The following is a 25,807-nucleotide window of genomic DNA, read 5'->3' on the forward strand; positions in this document are numbered from 1 at the left end:
AGTGAGCTGTAACAGAAGAAAAAAAAATGGGGAATGTGTGGGATACCACTCCCAAATAGTGCCTCTGCCCCTTGCTGTTCTCAGTCTAAGGGATTTCCCGAGCCCGATGTGGTTTGTGTAGTTGGAAACTTTAAAGGGACCTCTCCTCAATGCTGTTTGGAGCCGATCTAAATATGCATGTTTTGTGTCCTCAAATCTTCTGACAAGGAATTCCTCATAGCTCTTGTGTGAAGTTTTATACATAGTTCTTGCAGTCATTCTGGGGAGGGCACATCTGTTCTATACCGCAGGACCAAGGCTCTGTGGGCTGCTATGGGTTAGCTGACACCGCACAGCTGCCTGCTCACTTTCCCCCAGCAGGATGGGGAAGAGGATCAGAAGGGTAAAAGGGAGAGAACTTATGGGCTGAGATAAGACAATTCAATGGGTAAAGCAAAAGAAAGAATGAACTCGCTGCTTCCCCTGAAGGCAGATGTTTTGCCATTGCCAGGAAAGCAGGCCTCCCTCGTGGGTAACGGGTACGTGAGAGCGCAGATGCCCTAACTCCCAATGTCTGTGTGTCATCCCCCTGTGACCACGTTTTCCCCGAGCTTTTACAGCTGAGCGTGATGCTTCACAGCATGGGACATCCCTTTGGCCACCGGGGTTGACTGCCCTGGGTCTGCCCCCTCCCAGCCCAGCCTCCTCGCTGGCCGGGCAGCCTGAGAGCCGGAGAAGGCCTTGACACGGTGTGAGCACCGCTCTCAATAGCTGCAGCATCCCGCTGTTACCGAGGCTGGGTTGGTCGCAAAGCCAAAACATAGCAGGATACGAGCTGCCGTGAAGAAAATTAATTCTAGCCCAGCCCAAGCCAGTGCAATTTCCACCCCATGCTCCATACCGTTCATGTATGTGTATGTTAAGCATGGGTCAGGATCATTTGAAGGTCTATCCATTGCAGCAGTGTACAGCGTGTGGGCAAAATGTGAATGTGGTGACATAGATGGCTTTGGTTTTGTAATGTGGTTTGGTCTTTTGACTGCTGCTGGCTCCTAGTTTATGGTTTCATGAAAGTTCCAACATACTAGTTAGGAGCTTGTTTCTGCGGCGAGCAGTGAGCTCAGAGCTCACTGTTTTGTATAAGGAGCTTAGTAGTAGTAGCACGAGGGTTTTGTTCCTGCCTTGTCTTCCTTCAAGTTTATCTGCACTGAATTTTGTTTGATTTTTATTGCAGAGTTGCTCAGTTTCATAAGGTCCTTCTGCAGTTTTTCAGTTGCTCTGTGCTCACAGTCTCTGCTAGCTTGCTGTAACTTGCTAAATTCTTCACTGTGTCACTTAGCCCATCTTTCAGGTCATTTATAAATTTATTAAGCAACACAAGTCCCAGAGCAAAATCCTACAGAACCGTGCTCATGCCTTCCTTTGTGTCATCTTGGTTATATCTGCGTTCTTTCTCTTTGCTAAGAAGCTAAGGAAATGAGGCTTATATGGTAACTCATGAATTCTTTCAGTAATTCCATTAAGCATTTACACAGGATTAGCAGCTTCAGATTTTCATTTGGATAAGCGTTATGAAAATAGGCAAGCAGATTTTTCAAGGAAAAAAAATCATGCAGTGACAGCCACACACTGGTTTCTGTCCTGTGTGTGCTTCTCTCACATGACCGAGGTACTCTAGAACCTATATCCATTGTCAAAACATAACTATACTACTCTTGCACTTCTCAGTAATACTTCTTTAAAAAAAAAAAAGGAATTCAATGTATATCTAAAAGTTAATTCACAGAGCTGTGTGTATGTTTCTGACTACTTTAGCACTTCTTGCTTTGATTCCATTTGGGCGTTTTAATCGGTGTTTGTTGTGACACAAAGCTTCTGAAGCTTCGTGGCAGAAATTGTCTGAAATGGGATGGAGGGAGAGGTTAGTTTATAGCACAAGCATTACCAATTTTTTCGGTTTACAGTAGTGTTTCAGAGCCTTAGTCATGAATCGAGTCCCTGCTCTGCTATTTGTTGTACAATAACATCAACCATTGCCAACACATAAAAAGGCTGTCCTTGCTCTGAAGACAACACAGCCAAATTTCTTAGATTGTCAAAGCATGTGATTAAAAAATAACAACTTCTTCTGGATTCACATGTCTTTTAAATGCCATGTGAAATTTATTAAGGACACAGATTCCATTGTTCACTGGATTTTTAAATAGGCTTTGTTTCTGGGCTTTGACAGTGCTTTCCCCTGTGTGTGACTGTTTGGTTTGCATATTAAGGATTTGTTGAGATTTTTCACTAAAAGAAACAAAACAAATGATGGTAAAATTGATGATTCCTCCATAATACATCAGAAAAAATGTGGACTTCTGTTACCGTCATATGATGTGACAGTACTTTTGATTATCAGTCTTCTAGAGGGGACTGAAAGTTACTAAAGTGAATTTATAACTTTTAATGTTATTGACTGCACATGATAAAATTTTCACTTTTGATTTATACTAGTTAGGATTTGCAGATTTATCTACATGTCAGGGAGAGGAAGGATTGTTTGTTGACTTTTAATAAAACTATTCTGCGAAAAAAGTACTACTTGTAAAATTGATTTTCAAGTTTAAAAGTGTGGACTTTCATATTCACATTTAAAAAACTAAGAAATCTGTAATTGCTTATGCATTGAAAAATTGTCATACATTGTTAGAGATGGTAGCAAAAAAAACTTTAATACATGGCAGCTTTTAATTGTAAACTACATAATGTACTAGCATATTTCACAGAATATTAAAGGAAATTTTTCGTAAAACAGCACTTAACTACTGCGTGACAATGTTTGGTCTTAATTGTTAACATGAATGAATCTCTGGAGGCCCAGGTGTGATGGTTATCCCTCCTGGGAATGAAAGGAAAGAAGAAGGTGGTGTCTGTAGCTTTACCTAAGAGGCTGACTTCTGTGTAGTAGGTGCACAGCGGTGTGTAAGAAAGATTTGTTGCCTGAAGGTCTTTATTTGCAGGTTACGAAAGAAATAGGTCCTATTGTAGATCCTGTTTTTTTTTTTTTTTCCAGTTGGGTATAGACCCTGGGATTGTGAATTTAAGTCTGCAAACGGTTTGCCTCCTTTTTAAGCTATATTTTTATGATCTACAAGAAGCAGTCTTGTCCTTTAGTTTACTGAAAGGACAGTAATAAGGCATATTTTTTTCCAATTCCAATGTTTTCTGCTCCTTTAAGTCTTGATATTAGGTATGTCTTTAGGAAAGCTTGTTAAAGCATGAAGTCTATTTACTTTTTTCATTTAAAGGTGTTTGTTCAGAACCTTGCCATATAAATGTGTAATTTTCAGGGGCCTCTTGGTGCTGATAAAATACAGATGAGGCAACCTTAGATTAATTCAGTGGGTTTTGTGGTTTGGCTTTGTTCACTGTTTTCCAAGATTAGAAACAATTGGGGGGGGGGGGAAGAACCTGCTTTCCCGCTTAAGTTCTGTAAAACAACTTCTTTTTGTACAAAAGGGAATGATGGAGAAAAAAGTTGGTGAAGACGTGGAAATGTCTTACCTGGCATGGTTTTGTAGTGAGTTTGCTCTTTCTGTTGGTATGCTAACACTTTCTGAGTGGGCCTGTGTCAGTTTAAATGAAGAGTGATTTAATTACATCTTTATTTTACTGTACTCTTTAGTAATCTTAGTGTAATTTTACTGTATAAAACTTCATATCTGTAGACACAACTGTCACGAAGGTGTTTGCGTGGCTCAAGATGCTCTGAATTATTTCTGTGAATTTGTCACAGCAATAGCTACATCCCATTTTGCTTACAAGGAAGACTAAGATTATTTTGTCTTCATAAAAGAATATTTGCCATAAAAGACAGCATCATAGGAACTGGCGTGGAGTGTTCAGCTTCAATTTCCATACCATTGGTCCTCCTCCTGTTTTTTTTTTACTACAGAACACTTAGAGCTGTTGCCTTTGCTGTAAGTACATGTAAGCAAACTAAAACCAAGTGATTGTCTACAGCTGTTTGTTTTGGGTCCAAAGAACGTTTAGTGGTTATCACACTGAGTCAAGTTTTGAGGAAGAGAATCTGTTTTAAAGTAGTCAGAGTGGTGAAGTCAGTGTTTATTTACACAATATTGCAGTCTCTTTCCTGCACAGGACACTTCATAGGTTGGCTGTCGATGACCTTGTGAAGGTCACTGGTTAGTGTTATAAAAACTGAAGGTTACTTAAAAGGAAGATGTACTAGTTAGTGGAGTAAGGAGAAATTCTTCTGAAAGAATTTCATCCTGTATTTTTGACTTTGGCATTTGTAAGTAATCAGTATAGTTTTCACAAACTATTGGTATGTATGTGCAGATTTTTATTTAGTAATTGTCATTATGAGGCATGTCCCTCCATCATATTTTACAGCTGGAAATGGAGAATTCTTTCCAACTTGGTAGTTAAAGTAACAAGCTCTGCACTAATTCCTAAAGCTGCATTGTAGTGTCTGTGTTCAGGTTAGCCGTGACCATTGTGAGGATGGAGGCTGTATTAACAAGACTGTGAAAAAGATCGAAAAGGGATGTGAACTTATTTCTCAGATAACGTTATCTGTAAAGTTGAGCTTCGCATCTGTTAGCAGAAATGTTTGCTATTTGAGTGACTTGTGTTAATTTGATTTGAAAAACCTCTGTCTAGTGCTGGGCTGGGAAAATATTTCCCAGTTCGCGTGGAATTTTGTTCTGAAACATAACGGGAATAGATGCTTAGCACTTTCTGTAAAGCAGAGTACTCGAGAGAGTTGTAAAATGAGAACTTTCAAATTTCAGATTTTTTCCGATTTCCAGTTATTATATTATGTATATTTTTTGAAACAAAATAATGTTAAAAAGAGGAATCGAAATGTGATATTCAAAAAAACTTGTCCACAATACTTGAACATCATAGAAATTTTGTCGTCTTGTTTCTTAACTCCAGCGATGATCTCTGTCTCTCTTGCTGCCTCTCCCCACCCATCTAAGAAAGCCAGGCGTACTGTAACTGGTCAGCCAAAGCAGTGTTCTGTCACCGTACCTCTAAAGAACTGAAGTTCTCAAATGCCTCATATAAATGCATGTCAAGATAGGAAAGAGATGCTGTGTTTTCACCTTATTCAGGGAAAAGCTGAAGCATAAACTGAGTCCTTACAAGATGCTAAACATGTAGCCGTGTGTCTAAGTAACTCTGGGTTGAAACGACTCATTTTCCAGAAGCCCTTTGCTATGCTGTGTCTGTCAGATAGTTAAAGCATTCAGTGGAAAATGTCACCACCTTAAGCAAGCCCTCCCCACACTCTCCCCTGGACTTGTTTCGATGGTATCTTTGCAAACCACAGACTGCTTCAGTTGTGTCTTCTGTCCCCCCTCCGTTCTCTGCACTCTGTAAAAGAAAAGATGAGGGGTAGATGAGAGAGCTGCAGGATTAGAAGCAATACGTTTCTTCATTATGCCCCCCCCTTTTTTTTTCCCCTGTTTGTTTCCCTCTTGTCATAATTGCGTTCCCCAGTGGAACTTTCTATCAGCTCTGCCCAAACAGCGCTGATTTCCTGAACGTTCAGCTAGTGCTGCTCCCTGCCCCAAAAAAGACAACTCAGGAGGGCAGTTTTCCCAGATCTTTAAAACGTGGTGTTTGGGGGGTGCATTGAATGAGTGAGTGTTCATCACATGAAGCAATCCCCATCTCTTCTTGTGCCAGTGGGAGAAGGAAAGAAAAAAAAAAAAAAGAAGTTTGAGTGGAATTTTGCTCTTCAGCATTCAGGAGAATATGGACTGCTTGAGAGTTTGGGCTTGTGGCTCTTGATTTGGAATATGTTGGTCGCTGTGTTAGAGTTTCTGCATAATTACATGGCAAAACAGCAAACTGGCCCTTTGCAAGATGTGTGGATGTACCGTTATTTATGCTTGCCTGTGAGAGTCTGACCAATACAGACATGCTACTGACACAGCCTGAATGCTGTTGTGTTACCTTCTTACTCAAACAGAGATTGCCGTCGGAGTGATAAGGTGGCTTTAACTGTAGGGCAGGCTTTTGTCAGCTCTGTAGCAACCGATCATAATGCTTTTTTTTTTTCTCTCCCTGATGCTGTCGCAGTTGATTCAGTAAAGCTCTGGAATATGCAGCTGTACCGGGGCAGTGACGCAAAGAAAAACACATAACTCCTAAAAACTGTGATCTTTTGTTGTGTAGACATAGGTGTCAGCTGCGAGGGCACCCTTCAGTTTTGTTTGCCCACCAAAGATATGCTGTGCATGCTGTGTTCTTCAGTTACATTAGGCGATGGCCGTTCTGAGCAAGTTGCTCCCGGTGTCTTGCAGGGGGGGTAGAAACAAAGCAGTAGGTACTGCTTAGATGCTTCAGGCTTCTTGTTCCCTTTCCTTTCCTTCAGGGTTTGTTTCCTGAAGGACCCCCCTTCCTTGGGGATAGGGGGGAGAACGCCTGCAGGTGTGGGGCTTGCGTGTTCTGCTCCTTGCTTGGCCAGGCTTGGTTCGGGGTTGCAGGTGTTCTCATTCTTAGGCTGTTTCTTCCATTTTAGAATGAGAGTTAGAGTGTAAGCTTGCTAAGGTAAGACTGGGGAATTCATTTATGTAGAGAAGGTTAAATGTTAATTCTTACATGAACAAATTATTCTGCTCATTTTTTTTGAAGTTATTTCAGAAATTTATATTTATGTGGACAGATCTTGGATGATGAAATGCTTTGTTGGCCTGAGGCAAGGCAAATACTGAAACTAAAAAAGTAGAAAAACCCTAAACCCAATGATAGCAGCTATTTAGTGATAGAGTGTGGGAAGCAGTTCTGTTGGTCTGATGAAACCCCTGGCCAGATGAATTTCATAAATTCAGTGTTTTATAAACATTATAACCTTTTCTGTTTCATAAATGAAAATCACAGCAAAACAACAGGATTATATTGTTTTCTAGTGATGCAAAATATACAGTCTTGATATGAACTAAAGTAAATTTCTTTGTTCAAAGCATCTCTTTTCAGCTGATAGTGAAAGTAGTAAAATCTCAACTTGCTCGTAGAGCTAGGCCAAACATATATTTCAATCAGTGCATTAATTATGAAGTGTTTGATAAAGGAGCCTGTCTTTCTGCATTAGAAAGTGTCATTCCTGAAGTCACCTTTAACTTGGAATAATGCCTGTTACTCTTGGAAAGGACTCTGAACAGCTGTACTGTATAGGTGGAGTCAGCAGTATCTAAATGACTAGTTTTGACTTTGTTTATTTTTCACTGTTTAATATTATTCATGTATGGATATATAATATCACAACTTCTCATTTTTTCCTCCTTATAGGTCCTGCTGGGGACTTGCATCTGGCCTCAATGTGAAATTAAGGTAGAAAAACACATCTACATATGTGTTTGCTATTAGGATTTAGTTTATTCACTGGTCATGCCTGAAGAGTGATGTTCGTCTCTAGACGGCTAACTGCCAGGAAATATAAATGATTGTCCTAGAAGTCAAGCCTCTCTCCTATTTACTGGAGTGAAAATCACCTCCAGATACTGACGGAATATCAACTACAGAAAATGCTTCACGTTATAAGGATGCCAACCACCTAGATTCATGCGCCCTATCTGTACAGTTGTTGTGGATGGTTTGCCATCTGAAAGCTCCTCAAGCTCTTATCCAGGCCCTGTATCTGTTTCTGAAATGTCTCTGCTACATGCTTTGGGTCCAGTGCAGACCTGGCTGGGACAAGAGCTAGAGAAGTGTGGCATTGATGCCATGATTTATACTCGGTATGTCCTCAGTCTTCTGCTGCATGATAGCTATGACTACGACCTGCAGGAACAGGTATTTACATATTTTAGATGTTGTCCAGTGAAAGTGAGTTTTTGTATCAGTTATGTTTTGTGTATTGTACTTGGGCATGGCTCACGTGGTGGGGGGTGGTTGTCTTTCAGTGTGTGGGTGGAAGGGGGGTACAAACACACGGGGATCAAATTCGGTGGGTGAGCTGAGGTTGCTGTAGTGAGTTTGCTTTATCAGCAATTACACTGAACAAAATTATAGCATTACTGCAATCAATACTAGAGTTATTAACTCTGGAATGTCATGTATCATAAACATAGACCTTCAGTACTTGTGCCTATAAGGCTTGTTTAATATTGGAACATGAGTAAACTTGTGTAATTTCTGTAGGCTGTGTGTCGGGTTAGGCTGCTTCACAGTAGCCTGTAGACTTCCCATCACTTCTTACGGATTTCATCTCATGCTATTTTCAGTAAAGATTAAAAAGGAATACATATTTTAGTATCCAAGGATCTAAAATATTTTATTGCAAATAGTGTTTATCTTCTAAAAGAATGTTAATGCTGAGTCCTGACAAAAGGCATGCAAAAGAGTTGTGGAACAGCGAGTTGCGATACATGGCCCTAATTCAAAACGGGTTGGGGAGCAAAAGTGAAGCCATACAACAAACAACTCAATTACTGTTCCCATGTGCCTTTATTGCTAAAGATTTTGTGTGTCCCAAGAATATTCTCTTTGCTCCTAATTTCAACTCCTTTTTTATTATTTTTAGGTGTGTGTGTTTGTTTTTTTATTTCTCTGCATCATGAAGCTATATCAAAATACTGTTAATAGAGGATTTTTTTGGGGGGATGGAGAACTTGAAGTTCTGGCACTTTCAAGGAGTAAGGGTGCTGCCTGGACTGCATCTTTATAAGGTGGTTGCAATTATTGTGAAAAGGGGAAGGAAGGAAAGCATATACCACTTATTTGGTGGCTTCATTCTTTTTTCTTGCTATTGTTTTGGTGATGCTTTGAATACTGCAACCTAAGTCCTGCAGATTTTTTTTTCTAGTCTACCTTTTTTAAAATCAAGCAAGAGCAGGGCAGGGTATTGTGGAACAGATGTGAAAATAGCTGAAACAGGAGGAAAAAAGTCAGAAACTAGCAGTATCTGAACTCTTAGCAACCGTTACTGCGCATGAAAGCCCTCATGTATCTGTTGTGCAAAACAGAAAACTTCATGTGCAAAAGTAATTTATGTGCAAAAGTTCATATGAGAACAGTGGAAGCCCCCAGGAACAACCTCATGATTTATAATAATAGTAATGAAAATAACAAAGCAAAAAGCAAAAATGCTGTAAGCACTAGTTAGAAGATACCTAAATAGAGAACTTATTTAGGTCTTAGTCAGACGTGAATGGCTGCATTTTGGAAAGTGGACAGTTCTACAATCCATTAAAAAGGAGGGCTTAGGGGGAGGACAAAAAAACCAATCAAGTGAAACCCACCCGAATTTTAGAAACTTTAAAAATAACCCTGTGGCCAGACTTTACAGTCTATTTTGGAGCATAGTCATAACTGTAAATCACTACCGTGATAAACTAATTTTGGCACTTCAGTGATTTTAAATTTATTTTTATCACGCCTTGCAAGAAGCAGAATAACTGTATTACGAAAAACCTCATTCATTTTATTTCTCATCTCGATATCTTAGCTGGGTGCTTTGTGGAGTGATAGCAGAGCTTTAAGGAATGTTCCTGTTCTCTTTCCAAGCTGATTATCTGAACTTAACGAGCCAAAGAGAGAAGAGTAGCACATGCTGGCAGAGTAGTCCAAATGCGTGTTGCTGTACTGGTGCTGTAAGAGACCTACAGAATGTCTTCTGAATGGTGTCTAGATACTAAGCCTGAAAGTTTCTTTTCTACCTCCTCCAATTTGATCCCTGCTTATAACACACTGTTACCATATTTGTTCACGTTATTTCAATAACCGTTCTCTAAGTTTTGAGGTCTAGTATCAATTTTATCAATTTGGTTTTGTGATAGCACTGTAAAAATGATTGGATGCATATGTTATCAAACACACTGCTACCTAATTCCTTTCTTGAATAGCTTAGTCTTTGAAAACTGAAAATATATAGGAAGAATTGAAGAAATTTAAAACACACACTCCTCTGTATTTTTTTATGACCTTGCATTTTATAAAGAATTTTGGTTTAGTTAAGTCATTCAGAAACAAGAGTCTATATTCTGAAAAGCAAGTTTGCATTGAAGCAGTTTCAGTTCAATTTTGATGATAGGTGCAATATTAAGACAGACAGAGGAAGAACAAATACCAGCACTGTTTACAGGTAGACATCAGGGAAGAGTGCAGCAATTTATTATCTAAAGGGGAGAGAAATATTTTAGGAGTAAAATATCGAGAGATGCTGAGATCCTCTAATTCTGATCAATTCCAGGGGAACAATTGGTTCTTGGCATCTCAGGAATTTTTCCTCCATGCAGTTCTTTCAATTCTTGAGAAATATGACAATTTCCAGGGGAAGAAATATCCTCAATAGTGGATTTATTTAAATGATTTTTCTTTTCTTTCTGCGGGGCATGATTAGCCATCACTTCTTTCCAAAAATACAGCAGTGATGTCTGTTTTGAACAGGTTAAAGGGAATCTCTGGTCTCTAAGCGCTGCATGGAATAACAGATGACACTGGAATCCAGTCTGATGCTTGGGGTAGGAGAGTGCCGCAGGGGACAAACTATTTAGGAAATATTAATCTTAAGGATACTGTATAATCATCTTCATTAGAGATGTTGTAAACTGTAGTTTAGATAGTCATTAAGATCTTTCCTCCTCAGGATGTTGATGACATCATTAGCACTGTTTTAATTGCTTTAGGAAGCCTCCTTCCTTGCTTTTTTATGGTGTTTTGGTGTCATCAACTGCAGCAGGGAAAATTGATGCATGAAGTCCTGGACTGAGTTTACATCAGGTAAGTACAGAAAGATTTAAAATTAAAAAATGAAGCAAAAAGCATCCCCGGTCTTACTGAGTGAGCCCAGCTATTTAAGATGTCAATGTTATTGTGTTAGCATTTGCTTCTGTTTACAGTGACAAAATAAGTATTTCAAGAGAATATGGGAGTCTTAATTGACTAGCTCTTCAGGGTTTAGTGTTGAGAATAAGCAAGATGTTCCCTTCTGTTCTGTTAGCAATACATGATACGTGGTTCCCATTCTTGATTATGCTGCTAACTTCTATGCCTCTTATCACTTGATCGTTTTTCCTCCAATATTATCCAGTTCTGTATGCTGAGTTCCATATCTGGATAGAAAATACAATGTGGTTAAGGGTTTGGGGTGTGTATTTTTTTGTTTGGTTGGTTGCTTTTCTTATTTTTTTGTTTTATTTTCACTGTTAATACCATGGCTTGCCCAGTTAGAGGGGTTTCTGTTGGGTATAGTTATATTTTAGCAGGTTTAATATTGCTGAATGCTAGGTAAGTAAGCCGTGAGTTCTTAGAGACTTAATATTGCCTTTTTTCAAGACTTGTGTGTAGAAGACAGGTGTTTTCTGTACAGAAATGATAGATGAAAGTGAAACCGTAATTCACTGCTACCAAGTTTTGCTGGAATGTTTGCATTTTTTGTTCTGACTCACTGGCTTGAATCTAAAAATATTGGGAAAATGGATAAGCAGCTATGTTTTGCCCAGCTGTGTTTCCAAGTCCTAGAGAGCCTTTAAGGAAGGGATCTCGTTTATGCTGAATTGCGCAGTGCCCCCAGATCTGTTATACATTGCATGCTGCAGTTTTGTGTGTGTTAGGCATACCTGTCAAGTATTTCTATAACATATGCACTGTAAATGTTGTAAAGAAAAATACTGAAGTTAACTTGATTATCATTGACATTTATAACATAATTGTCATTCAAGCCAGTTGTATCTGTGAATACTTGCTATCTTTGGAAATGTAAAAACTTAAGATTTGAAAGATCTTAAGCAGTCCTTAATTCTTAGTGCTTTTGGTCTGTAAAGGAAAAACTTATAAAAATTGGTATGGATTTAAGCAATAGACTATGATGGAAACTTAAATGCAGAATGTTTCTTTTAAGACTATAAGCTTTATCATTGCATTTTATTTTTGTTTGTTTGTTTAGAAATAAATGATAAATAGAAGTTAAAACCCCATGGAATTACTGAGGAATCGTTAAGTTTGGGGGACCTGAGAAATGCTGTAGGGGGATAGCTGAAAATTCTGAGACGCCCATTTGACCGCAAATTAGATTGACTTTTAACCAGAATGCCTTGATCTTAGTGGTTCCTGATGTTCAACCAACTAGGTGCTTTTAAGATTTCTGACTGTAGTTTAAATGCTAATTAAAAGTATATTTATAGATACATGTGCTCTCAAACCAGTGTTTGATACAGAAATATTGCACTAAGATAGCATACTCTGCAGCACTAAGCATTGCCTTAAAATATATTGTGTGAAACTGTTTCACTGGTCTTCATTTGCTCTGTATTAAAGTCAGTGTTCTGTGATATGTCTCTTGTATCCTAGCTGTAAGCACAGCTCTTTCTGAATATAACTGGTTCATCATTTTTTTGCCTGCGGACAGTTCTTCCTTTTGAAGGAAACAAAACAAACAAACCAACACCCCAACACACAAGCAAACTAACCCCCAACAGCTAGACACTGTGAGATAAAGGCTTTGTTTGTAAGCCTCTGGTCATGCAGCAGGAAGGTCTAAATGCATTTGTTATGCATACTTTCCATATCAAGTGCTGTCTGTTGGTTTTTACCTCCTTCTTTTCACTTTTTTTTTGAAGTTGACCTTTTTTCTGACCCTCAAAAGTAAAAATCCTAGAGAAGTTTTTTTAGAAAGGTAATGCTTTCCAAAATCTTGGAATTAAGTAGCTGTTGTACTGCAAACCGTGCTCTTCTGTGACTACCGTGAAATTATCTCCTGATTTTGAAGTTTGGGGAGGATGGCAGGAGGCCTTTCTTGAAGACAGACTCGTTTGAAATAGTTTCATTCAGGTGATTTTTTACATAAGGGGATAGAAACAGTCTTCAGAATAACAGCTACACTTCTGCTGCCTCTGATCCTAGCTTTTAGTCTTACTTTTTCATCGTTAGCATATACTCAGAGCCCCAAAATGCAATTTCCTCCTTTATATAAAGGGAAGAACAGGGTGGTGGAAAAGAGGCCTCAACCCACACATGATAATTTTTAGCTCCGTGCCCTGTGGCTGTACCTCCACAGATGCTTTTGGCCTAGCTTTGTGAAATGGGCTGGGGATGCCGCCACCAGCCGTCCTGCACTTGGTGACGTGTGCTGGTGACACGAGACACTTCTTGCTGGCAGCGCTGGGCCACCAGCCCAGGTTATAGGATCCAGCCCAACGCGGGGCATTGCTCTGCCAGCCATCCCACGGGAACCCAGCAGAGGGACCCGATGACTGGGTTCACATCGGAGTAATGGGTATTTAGTGGTTACGGATTTATTTCAGGGAGATAGAGGTCGTGTTTTACTGTGGCTCTTCTTTTTTGAAGTGAAAAACGCACCTGCAACATAAAGGTGTGAGGGGAAAGGAGGGTTTGGTCCCATGTACTAAACAAAACCTGTATTAAACGTGAACTGGCTAGTGTGCCTTTCCAGCAGAACACGACAATGAAGGTTGCAATTGCTGTTTTGTCATCCCTCAGAAACAACTGGGTCATTGAGAAATGATTTGTTAACACATTAACATATGCAGAGTACAGTTCCGTTACCGTAGGGTAATGCATGTGACTGTTACATGCAAGTGTTACTGAGTTCACCAGCAATGTATAAATTTAAAGCCCGTAGGGTAATCCCATGTATATGTGTTTGCAAGTCTGGGAATAAAGCTTTTTCTCATACATAAACTTGGAAACTGAGTTTGACCAGCACAGCTCAGTTTCTTACTGGTGCAGCACCTCTAAAGGACTCATCCCCCCTCCCATTACTTGGCATTTGTCCTGTTAATTCAAAGATGATTTCTCTATTCTGTATTTCTGTCTTGGTGACTGCACGACAAGGGCTAGAGTTGGAGCACCACGGACGGTGCATTTGTATTCTTATTCTCTTTTAAGGATAGGAAGTGTGATGGCAGGGTTGGAGCTCAGCAGCAGGCTCCTCAGTAGTCTGCATCAGCTGATACCTTAGTGCAAAAGGCTGTGGGAGCTATCGGAAAGCATTTGTTCTCAACAAGTGTGGTAGCCAGAAATTTTTTTTCTCTTTCATACAAACTTCTGTCTCTGTACTGGTGTGTGCGATCATGTTTGAACGCCAACGCCTTCGCAAGCATGTCTGTTCCATGATGCGAAACATCATTTCAGGACATCAGAGTTACCTGGGCTCTTTGGTGCCTCTCAGGTGTGCTAGCCTGCTGAAGTAGGCGCATCTATGTAATCTAGTTAGTGTTATCATCAGCTTCTCTGCTGAGTAATCAAAGCAATCTTTGAAACACGTACTACATTACCTTTTTGTGACTTTCTAAATAGCATCTAATGCTTAGTTATCCTGTATCTCTCACTCACAGTCACCCAAGAATAATAGAATCACTTGTGTGTTCTTACCACTGCTGATCTATTCTTACAAAGGCTTACAGAACGCAGAGCAGAGATACAAAATCAACTGCCAGGCTGGTTATTCATCCTGAGGGTCAGGATTTATTAGCAGCCATCTCTGTGCTGATATAATTGTCCTGGTTCTGATTGTGGCGCTGGCTGAGGTACCTCGTTAGTGTTCTTCATACTGCAGACCAATGTATGACAGTACGCTCACTACGTCTCCAAGCACAGGTGTGCACTACCTAAATTCTGTGAAATCAGATGATTACAGTAGTCTGTGGTGTTTGCCCCACAACTTAATTCCTGAGTTCAAGAGAGCAACGATGACGTGCTGTGAAATAACTTCCCAAGTCATAACATGTCCCTGTCAGACATCTGGACCATGTAGCGGCAGTTTCTGTTGAATTTGTCTTTTTCTGCCATGTGGGTAAGGCATGTAAGTAACATGATTTCTTTGTAGCCCTGGCTATAGCCTTACTACGTTTTCTTTTCTATGTTTACTTCAGTTGGAAAACTCTTCAGGCAGCCTGCTCTACAAACATAGGATTTCAACAGATGCAGCATTTGCATGTTCTCTAGCTCTTGGGAGTGGGTGTGATCAAATTGCTTTTGGTTGGTTTCAGCCTAGAGTGAACAACACGTAGACTGCTCTTTCAAGTTCGTAGGATTATAAGCAAGAGTTTGTAATTGACACACACTCAATTTACGGTATTTTATACCTGGTTTGATTGGCTTTGATATGTCCAGTTCTTCCCTGCCTGCAAATTGTGGACTCATCGGTTCTGAATGCCTTGAGGACCTTGAAGTCGTAGCAGCGCATGCTGTGGTCTCACGTACTGTCAGCTCTTCTATTACAATTCAGCCGCGTAGGATTGTCGTGCTCCACTTGGAGCAGCTGGGAACGAGGTGGCTGCAGTGGCTTTGCAGGTACTTTGCTATACCCAGAGCTTATAATGTGGTTCTCTGCTTCTTCACAAAAAGTCCAAGGTGAATTCTTCCCCTGGTAAGAACTGCATTTGGAATAATTATCTAATAACAAAGAATGGTTTTCAGCCTCCTCCTTTCTGTGGCCAGCATGGCTTCTGACACAGAGAAAGCTTGTGCTGCTCTTGTTGAATGTCTTTTGACTAAGCTGAGCTGGTGCCACTGTTTTCATGCACGTCTTCTGAATTCTAGCATATGTATTAACTCATTATCTTTGTCTCAGTCTGAGGCAAGTCTCAGTCGGGAATGTCAGAGCCAGTCCTCATCCATTAGACCTTTAACTTTCATTGTAATGAGATGCAGTTCTCTTAAGCTTTTCACAAAAGCCATGATGAATAGATAGATATCTCTGTGTCTCTAAGCAAATTCTGAACGTTTTTGTCCTCACTCTCAGTTCAGGGGAAGTATTTTATTTTTTTTCCAGGAAAGATCACTTAAGCTGTTTATGCAGTCTGCTTCTTGAATAACTTTAAAGATGCAGTTTTCCCCTTACTCTCCATTATGAGATCCTCCTACAGGTAGTAAGGACCTAATCGATTTTTTTATATAATTTATGGTTATTTTCTTCCACTCCTTTGCCTATCCCAACCTCTCAGAGTTGACTTAGAGTTCTTTGATGAAATTTTTGGAAAAGCTTTCATGCAGTGCACAGTAGTTCATACCCAAATATCCGAACGTTGTATTTAATTATTAACTGTGAAATTAATTTAACTTTGCTGCCAGAAGAAGCCAGAATGCTGTACCCCCTAGATTTTCATTAGGTCAGATTACGTAGCCTAGGCTTTTTGTGTTTATTCTTCCCTTACAAGTCTTGATAGCTGACATTGCCTTAAAATAAATTGTTGATACACTTTAGCAGAGAAGTTTTATGGACCACATGTTAATACTCAAATTATTTTGGGTGTGTTTGCAGAGAAGGAACATGAGTGCCTTTGGAGAACACTGCTGCCTTGGGTTTAGGCTATTCCATCTCAGAGGCAGAGTAAAGATTTGCAAATTTGGGGTTTGAAATGTCGTATACAATTCATGACCTCGATGTTGCAGTTGTTTTGGGTGATCTGTCTTTTCCTGCTTTTGAGTTTCTCTCTAAGGAAGTAAGGCTCATGCATTCATCGTTCTCCATGTGAGCATACATTCTAATTTTTTCCCTTTGGCCTGTCCAGTAATTTGATTATGTATTTTGTTTGCCTTTGGACATTTCAAAAGTCTTGTAAGAAAGGTTTCTCCTGCAGCTTGGTGGAGGCTAATGCCCCGCTTTGGAACAAGCAGACAAATCTTAGTCATTCTATATGGCACTTGACAGGAACTGGCCCTCCATTCGTTCAGCAGGCATACAACTCCAAACTATTTACGGCAAAAATATCTGTCAGCTGTCCTACTGAATCTTTGGCAAATGTTTGTCCCTCATTAAAAACTGTGTGGTTATTTTTTTTTCCTTTAGTTATCTCTTAATTTGTTTACTGAGAGTTAAAAGAGGAGAAGATTGTTCATATGTGTTTTACGTAGCCTTGCATGACTCTGCATACCTTATACGTCATGGGCAATTTTTTTCACGTTAAAAATTAGATAACCGACTTTGATATTCTTCGAGTTGGAATCTTAAAGGGAGAGACTCTATATTTATTTCATATTTGAGAAATTATAGAATCATAGAATGATTTAGGTTGGAAGAGACCTCTAAGATCATCACATCCAACCGTTATCCCATTGCTGCCAGCTCTACCACTGAACCGTGTCCCTGTGCACCATACCGACACGGCTTTTGAAGCTGTGAACCATGCTATGCCCATTAGCCAGAGAGCCACAAGGAATTGAATCCCTCTTATTTTTTGTATGAACTTGTTACCTGAGCTTGCCTGTCGAAGCAATGCTATTTGACTGGCCAGCAGTGACATTTAGGAGAGCAAAAAAATGCTGAACCTGTAATATGCTCAAATCGCAAGTGGTTTGTACTGAAATTAAAATGCTGAAAAAAGAGGAGTGTTTCAGAATTCCCCGTGTCAGCATTTTTTTTAACTCGGTATGTTCTTCAGTCCTCCAAAGAGTCCTCTCCAAAGAGAATTGAATTTCTTGCCCTAAAATCTCTTATTCATAATTCGAAATAGGAATGTTGACCAAGTAGGTAATTGTAGCTATTCAATTCATTATCTAAAAACTAGAGAAAATTTGTGATTGATCATCATTTTATGGTGTCTAATTTAATCTGTAGTATACGCAGAGAGAATCTTAGGCACCTGGGTTCTCTGAACTTCCTTGAAGAAGAAAATTCTGATATCTTAAACACATTTTTCTGCTGATTTGATTTCCCCATTTTGGGAGTATGTTGATCAGCTTACTTTCTTGTGTGTTCCGCTGATAAGGCAAAATTGAAGCTTGTTTGCTTACCTGAGTATAAACTCAAGGTCCTGGTGTTTCTGCATCCCTGATCTTGACTCCAGCTTTTATGGGTAGTTTCTGCAGGATTCTTGAGATAAATTTTAACACTGATTTTTCCTGTTATGTAGACCATGACTTTCAAAACAATTTTCATTCAGACTAATCACAAGGTGTCACCTTTGTTCTCTTACTGATAGTAGCATTTCTCTACTGTCTTTAAAACAAATGAGACTAAGTAGAATCACTACCTAAGTTGCTTTTTTTTTTTTTTTTTGCTTCCCCAAATTCGTGGTAAGTGTGGAGAGAAGTGGGGGAACTGCTGCAGTTGCGTAGTTGAGCAGGAGAATCAATTTAGAAAGCTATTTCTAAAATTTGCATCTGCATATTAATTTAGTATTGAATTAAGCACCAGACTTCTCGAGGCAGCATTAGCAGAGTACAGGTACTTTACCAGCACTCCTTTAGCCATGTTTATAGTTCTTAAATTATTCTCATAATAAGATTTTGCATATATTATGTCTTTCCAAGTTAAAAATCTCTACTATGAACTCACCTAGTTATGTGGTAGTTAAAGTAGGACTCTAAGGAATGGATAATTAAATAGCAGTTTTGATATTTTTCCAATATCCAGATGGCTTTCTGTTTCTGTTGATATATATTTAATATTGGGTAGTTAAGCTGCCCAATGTTGGGCAGTTTGTTTTAAATGTTAGGATTTTATAAGCCAGACTTCTGTTTGCTTGTGTGTACTTGTTGTTGTTTTGGTTTTGTTTTTTCTTCTGTGTGCACGCTTTTTAAACCCATAAGATCGGAGTGGGGTTGCTTTTATGAAAAGTTCAGCGACCACTGAACAGAATTGTGAAAATGCAAAGTTACTGTAAAGTTCTTGCATTAAAACGAGCCTTATAATGTGACCTCTAGTTCTGTTAGGAAGCAAAGGTAACTGAAGGCATCTAGCTGCTGAAGAGAACAGAAGTCCGTAGTGATTCTTTCCACGTGAAGTAACTCGTTTATTCTGCTTCGTGCATACAGAATGTTTTGTTGAGCTGCTTTCTTTACTGTTTGTCATGGACTTAACATTTTCCAGTCTAAAGAGTAAACCTACTAATGGGCTTCTCACCATCAGAAAAAAAAAAAAAAGGCAAAAGATCAATTTAAAATATTTGAAACTCTTGGATTGCCTTTTTATCAATTTGGTCAGCATACAGGCACTTAGTTTGTATGGCACCTCAAGTTCTAAAACGTCACTGTAAGAGTACGTGATGTTTCCTAGTTCTTTTTCCTTTTCCTCTTTCTTCCTTTTAAATTGTTTCAGACAGGTTCCAAGGCATTATAACACAAGAATGACGTGTAAGGAATTTATTTCCTTCACTGTTTGGTAGTGTTTTATGGGTATTTGAATTATGTGCAGTAAGTGTAAGGTACTTGATAAATACTGGCTGCATCTGCTGATAAATGTTGTGATTTACCTGAGGATTTGAAACTGTAATTTATGGTGTTTGCTAATTTTGTGAAATGAGAGGCTTAAAAAAAGGAAAGAAAAAAGTGACAGGAAAAAATCAAAACCTCACATTTTCAGTAGGTTTTATTCCTATAAAAATGAAATGCTGATGTGAAGCACTGGCAGCCAGATGTGACTCAAAACCCTGTATTCAGAAACAAGTTTTCTGTGGATTGCCTAGGGAGGCAGAAAGGAGAGAAGATTCTCCCAGAGCGCTGTCCCTGGTCACTGTACCCCACAAGATGAGTCACATTGGTCCCAGAGTGCCCGAACAAAGTGCTTGCTCCAAAAGGAAGGATGAGATGGTGAAAATCCAGCTCTGAGCTGGATGCTTCGGAGAAAATTCCACTCAGCCCCACTTTCCCCATTAGAAAGGGATATTTTTATTGCTAAGAGTAAATATTTAAAATTGCAGAATAGCAAAAGTAATAGAGATTTGTCAGGTGTCATTCAAACTTGCACGTGTGGAGAACTGAATCAAATGCTTTATAGCAATAGGTTCTTGGTGCTCTGCTGACAGACCGCTAGCATGTGTGGTAACACAGCCCTTCACAGAATCACAGAATTGTAGGGGTTGGAAGGGACCTCAAGAAGTCATCAGGTCCAGCCCCCCTGCCAAAGCAGGTTCCCTAGAGCAAGCTGCCCAGGTAGGCGTCCAGACGGGCCTTGAATATCTCCAGAGAAGGAGACTCCACAACCTCCCTGGGCAGCCTGTTCCAGTGCTCCGTCGCCCTCACTGTGAAGAAGTTCTTTTGCATGTTGGTGCAGAACTTCCTGTGATCCATCTTGTGGCCATTGCCCCTTGTCCTGTCCCCACAAACCACTGAAAAGAGGCTTGCCAAATCCCTCTGTCCCCCACACCTCAGGTATCTATAAACATTGATAAGATCCCCTCCCAGTCGTCTTTTGTCCAGGCTGAACAGACCCAGGTGTCTCAGCCCCTCCTCATAGGGGAGATGCTCCAGGCCTCGTATCAGGCCCTTGCTGAGGCCAGCTGGGCTGCGCTTGTACAAAGCAGTATAGATAAAGCAAAGTATGCTAGTACATAGCATTTTGGTAACATTCTCCTAGTGTAAGATGTTGCCTTAATCAACTTTCCACTGAAAAGCAGAATAAATGAAATCACCTAGTGCACGTTAGCTTGTGTGCCTGGATTTTCATTAAGAACCTTTTGCAAGTGGATATATGATTTTTTTTGGCAGTTGTGCCCACATGTGGATGAGCAGGACAGGCTTTGGAAGGTGGTAGGGGTAGGTGGGTCTCACCAGTGTGCATGCTTCCATGTGAACGTTGAGTTAGTTAACCTCCTCGTTGTGGATGAAGAAACATACCAATACCATTCTGGAAAACATTTATTTATTTATTTTTAAAGTGGAGTGTAGAGGCACATAGTCTATTGAACCTATTTTGTGATAGTTTAAGTGAGGGTATGCTTTCGACTGGGTTTCATTAGGAGTAGATGAGAGGTATGTTGAAAAGCATTGGGTTTTTGTGAATCCCTCTGAAGAAGATGATTTAGACCAGCATGCATTGAAAGGCGTAAAGATGATTTTCCTGGTAGTCAAAGTATTTCTTTGATCAGATGAACACGGGAAATCATATGTATAGATGTGAACGGACAGCGAGGAATAAGCAAGTCTGATAACATATTTCAGGAATGAGATGAGTATTTACCCGGATGTGGAAGAATGGGTAGGGGAGACAGGCAACTGCAGAAGGATTGGAAGTGCACTGTGATTGCTGCTGGTATGATTTGGCTTTTGAAAAGTGATGCAAAACAGATGCTACGTATCTTCAGATGATAACATATAATACAATAGCATTCTTCTTTGATTTTATTTTTCCTAATGGAAGTTCTCCCTACCCACGAGTGCCTGGCTTTCTTTAAAATTAGTTTAGGTGTAATGGAAGTTAGACACTATTATCTCTGGTCATAAAGACTGAGTTGAAGACTTTCAGATCTAACAGTGCAATCTCTTCTTTTGGCTTATTTCACTTTCTCTTAAGTTTGATCCTAACTATGAACATCTTGCTTTTCATCCTTATTTCAGAGATCGGTGCAACTCTAGCATATTTTGTGTAAATTACAGTGATACATTCAACCATAAGTTGGCCCTAAAATGATCGTTAGGTTTTCTTAGAATCATAGACTTGGGTTGGAAGGGACCTTAAAGATCATCCTATTCCATCCCCCTTGTCTTAGGCAGGGACACCTCCCACCAGTCCAGGCTGCCCAAAGCCCCATCCAACCTGGTCTTGAACACCTCCAGGGATGGGGCATCCACAGCTTCTCTGGGCAACCTATTCCAATGCCTCACCACCCCCATAGTAAAGAATTTCTTCCTAATATCTAATCTAAATCTCCCCTCTTTTAGTTTAAAACCATTTCCCCGTGCCCAGGTCCCTTTGGATGTCAGCCCTTCCTTCTGGTCTATCGACTGCACCCCTCAGCTTGGAGTCACCTGCAGACTTGCTGAGGGGGCACTCGATCCCATTGGCTATGTCATTCATAAAGATATTAAACAGCACCAGTCCCAAGACAGATCCCTGTGGGACACCACTCATCACTGGCCTCCACCTGGACATAGAGCCATTGACCGTAGCTCTCTGGCTGCCTTGCAATTGGAAAACAGCGGCGTTACAGTGTGAGTAGCCTCCATGTCCAGAGAAAAAGTACATGTACTTTTCCGAATAGTAAGTGTCTTATAAATAGTAAAGTCTTCTGTAGGCATTGGTTTTAATGAAACTACATTTTAATTTGTCAAACAGCAGTTTTTAGTGGATAGGGTGAGTTTGTTTGTCTTTCGAACAGTATGTTGTTTGTAGTCTTGTAGTCTATTTACATATCTTAAATAACGTAATTTTCTTTATTTTGATTTTTAGGAGAATGACATCTTCCTGGGCTGGGAAAAGGGAGCTTACAAAAAATGGGGAAAGAGTAAGAAAAAGTGCTCCGATCTAACACTAGAGGAAATGAAAAAACAGGCTGCTGTCCAGTGTCTTCGCTCTGCTTCTGATGAAGTAAGTTGGGATTATTTAACGGATTCTTAAGACTTTATGCCGTTCTTTGAGTTAGATATATTTAACTTGTGATGGTTAATCTTCTAGTCTGTGGCCTCTTAAATACAATATCCCCAAGAGTTCTCTTGAGTGTTCTTGTTCTTCTTTAGGAAATTATGAAACCTTTGTGTGGCAGCAGGATTTCACAAAAGATTCTGTACCATGTAGTGTCATGCCTTCCTTTCTGCAAGCCCTCACCTATTATTGTTGAGGACAGTTGCACTGCACCAGTTTGTGCTGAAATTACCACAAAGCTTTGCATAAGGGTAGTTGTTAAAATTCTGGATTTACTTTGTGTTGAACTCTGTCTGAGCAGCGAGGAGTAGAGTATTTGGGCAGAAAGTCATCTTGCTTTGTGCTTGGTGTATGTGCAATCCAGAATTGCTAAATAAGATGCAGTGTAAGTACCAAACATTAATTTTCTACATTGCATCATTAAGTGGAAGTGGAGTTGGAGCATGCTGACTGGAGAAGGTAAGGAGAGGTGAAGGCAGCAATGGAAAAAGTGGTGAAAGGGAGACTGTAGAAGGAATTGTTTTTTAAAAAAATAAACCTGTGGCATAGATCAATGAAAGCTCTTCAGAGAGACTTTCCAGACAACAGAAATCAGAAAGTCTATCTTTTAGTTACAAAACTACAAATACTTTTATCTGTCACTACTGTGAGGTGAAACTCTCCCCCTGTCTATGCAGCTTGGTTGCGTTATTGCTCCATACAACTTCCTGGTCACAGTTTGCGATTGCACAAGCATTTGTGTGGTTGTGTGGGATGATTGGGAAAGAGAAGCAGTATCCTGAGATTAACCTGGTTGGGGTGGAGGAAATGTTAACCTAGAGAAGTTTCCCGGTCAGATTTGTACAGAGACTTGCCCCAGCAAGAAAGGGGAAGGTATGCAACCAAGAATAGTGGAGGATGTCGTATTGATTTATGTGGTTATTTCCTGTACCACCATCTTCAACAGCATTCCCATCATATATTGACTTATTTTTTATGAAGCTACTTGGGCATTTGTTCAGTTACTAAAGTGTTAACTGACTAATTGGGGAGTTTTCTGAACTCCCTTTTTTCCCTTTACTTACAATCTGAGGAAAGTGATGCAAAATGTAATTTTCTTGGTAATTTACTGTGCTCTTGTAGTTGCAGAATATTGAGGTCAGCACTCTGACTACTGTAAAACTAAAAGTAAATATGAAGCAAGTATGGAGAAATAATTGCAAGAGGTAATGCCTTTCTGATGGTATGACCGTCTTTGTGTACGTGTTGTATAAACAACAAAAAACAGTAGTCCCATACATAGACTCTAGGAATATTGATTGATTTTTAGCTTTAGGAATGATTCTATGCATCATCACGTAAGTGAAAATGAAGGAGCATCACTCAGAGCTAAATTTATGTTTAGAAAAACAGTTGAAAAGAAAAAAGGAAGGAGATCAATTTATTACTAATCCTTGCTCTGCTTCCATTTGAACGTTTTTATAATCTAAAACAGAGTAAGAAGGGAAGAAGCCCTTCAACTAGGGTTTTAAAAGAATGAAAAGATACATGATCTGAAACTCTGAACAAGTAACTTCCTCTGCCTCCTGCCACATTGTCAGATTTTATCATTCAATGTGAAACTATAATCTATAACCTGTAGACTCCTGTTTTTATATCAGGGCTATTTTGACATCTGCTACGTACCCAGATAGTTAAGCTTGCACATTTGGTGTCTTTAACAAAACTGTAGGTTGTTATTTTTTTCTCCCATTTTCAAACACAGAGTGGAACCTTTAAACCTTTGTCAAGGTTTGAACATTGTTGCTTAATGCTGTTTTGTAGGTAATTTAATGTGTATTGTAGAAGAGACGAGCATTTTCTAAACTCTAGAGTTGAGGGAGGGAGCTGATCCTGTTTTGATATGAGTGATACCTTAAAATAACTTTTAGGGTATCTTTTCTTCCTGCTTTTGAAACACATTTCCTATGTTGGCTGGTGTCTGTATGTATTTTTGGGTGCTGATTCAACAGGAGTACTTGGTGGTTCTTGTACTCTGAAACAGTATTGTAATGCCATTCAGGCTGCTGTATGCAATGTTCATGACTTAATTGCAAGATAAAAATACTCCAAGTGGTGTGTGACAAGTGTTCTTATAAACTGCTAAAATATAAATAAACAATTCTTTCCAATGCCACTTGAAATTTTAACTGTTTCCTGAATCATCTGAAAATGTTTACCTTTTTGTCAAAGCAAAAGAAAAAAGTATCTAATAGGAAGAAGTTGCACGTGTTTGTTACATCTTCATCAATATGCTAAGTAGAAGCTTCTAAAAATCCATCCTGGACTAGGCTAGGTTTAGTCCTCTTAATCAGGTAGGATGCCAGTTAATGTAAATCACCCTCCTTATACGTGCTAGTTTTCCTGTTTCTTTTAATTCCAGTTATGAGTCTTCCTGTGATCTGAAAGAGTACTGAAAAATACTTTCTTTTTTTTTTCTCTGTGGTCCTTTTTTCCAAAGTAAGTGGATACAGAAATACCAGTATCCTCACCCAGACATCTAACTCATCCAGCCTAACCTCTTCTTTCAACCTTAGCACTGGAGCAAAGCAAGCAAGGTTGAGGTAGTTCCATGATTCGGAACAATCTAAAGAAGTCTAAGTGCACTTAAACTGAAGTGTATTTAATTAATATTGTATTTAAGTGAAAATGCCTAGATTTGATCTGCGTGTGCGTGTGTCTGTAGAGAGAGTGTACAGACATATGTACATGCACACAAAGTTTTGTTTTGTTTTAAAAAAGAAGACAAATGAAAACATTAGGATTCTGCAGCCTGATCTTTTTTAGGGGTGCAAAAGCGTGCAGAGAATGAAAGCGTATTGAGGGGTACCAATAACTTATTCTGACTCTCATAGGCAATGCAAGAGATCCAGATACCATAATTTTGATCTTCATACTATATTATTTAAACTAATAATGCGTTGAGAAATTGCCGATAATCTGCCTCCTCCCATTCAATAGTAATCAAAGGCCTGAAAGTTGAGTGATTGCTTCAAGAAGATCTTGTCTGATGTGTGGTAGGGAGAGGAAATCATAAAATAGGTGAAAATTGCCTTGATAGGAGTAAACACTGTTTTTGTCAGTCTGTTGTGTGAAGGCTGAAATAAATATTTTGAAAATTTGTTTTTTGTGGATTTTAATTCTTAGGGAGCGTTTTGTTTGGTAGCTTAGTTGTGTTCCTGTTAGAATTCAGTACTGTGTCTCATTAAAAAGAAACAAAACGCAGTAACAACTAATGTTGTAAAACATTAGTCTGAGACAGAAATCCAAGGTTCTGGTTATAAATTTTTTATTAAATTTATAGTGCAGAAAACAAGCATTTGACGTCACAAAGCCTAAGTTTATTTCTGAAACATTTCCGAAGTTATGCAGTATAACAAGTGAGGGAGGCTGACCAGTTAGCATCACTTGTGTCTCACAGTGGCTGAGTATGATGTGCACTAAGTATTTTTGTGAGAGAAGACCTGGTTTTGACAAGTACTCTCTGGGACACATAAGAACGTGAACAGTTTACATACGTATATTTTG

The 25,807-nt window shown here is 39.4% G+C and overlaps 1 protein-coding gene across 4 annotated transcripts in view; it reads left to right on the forward strand.

Moving 5' to 3' along the window:
• KIAA0232 overlaps positions 1 to 25,807 on the forward strand; it is a 67,539-nt gene that overhangs the window by 9,587 nt on the left and 32,145 nt on the right. For 2 of the 4 annotated variants that reach the window (XM_080591993.1, XM_080591994.1), the window contains exons 2-3: positions 7,288 to 7,791; positions 22,070 to 22,207. In XM_080591993.1, the coding sequence (XP_080448119.1) occupies positions 7,561 to 7,791; positions 22,070 to 22,207 (369 nt within the window). In that variant the 5' untranslated portion in view covers positions 7,288 to 7,560. Of the gene's footprint in view, positions 1 to 7,287; positions 7,792 to 10,625; positions 10,720 to 22,069; positions 22,208 to 25,807 lie in introns of those variants that run through there. The other 2 variants (XM_080591995.1, XM_080591996.1) reach the window with 2 other exon arrangements.

This window comes from Anser brachyrhynchus (assembly GCF_964034855.1).
Source record: "Anser brachyrhynchus genome assembly, chromosome: 4".
NCBI lineage: Eukaryota > Metazoa > Chordata > Aves > Anseriformes > Anatidae > Anser > Anser brachyrhynchus.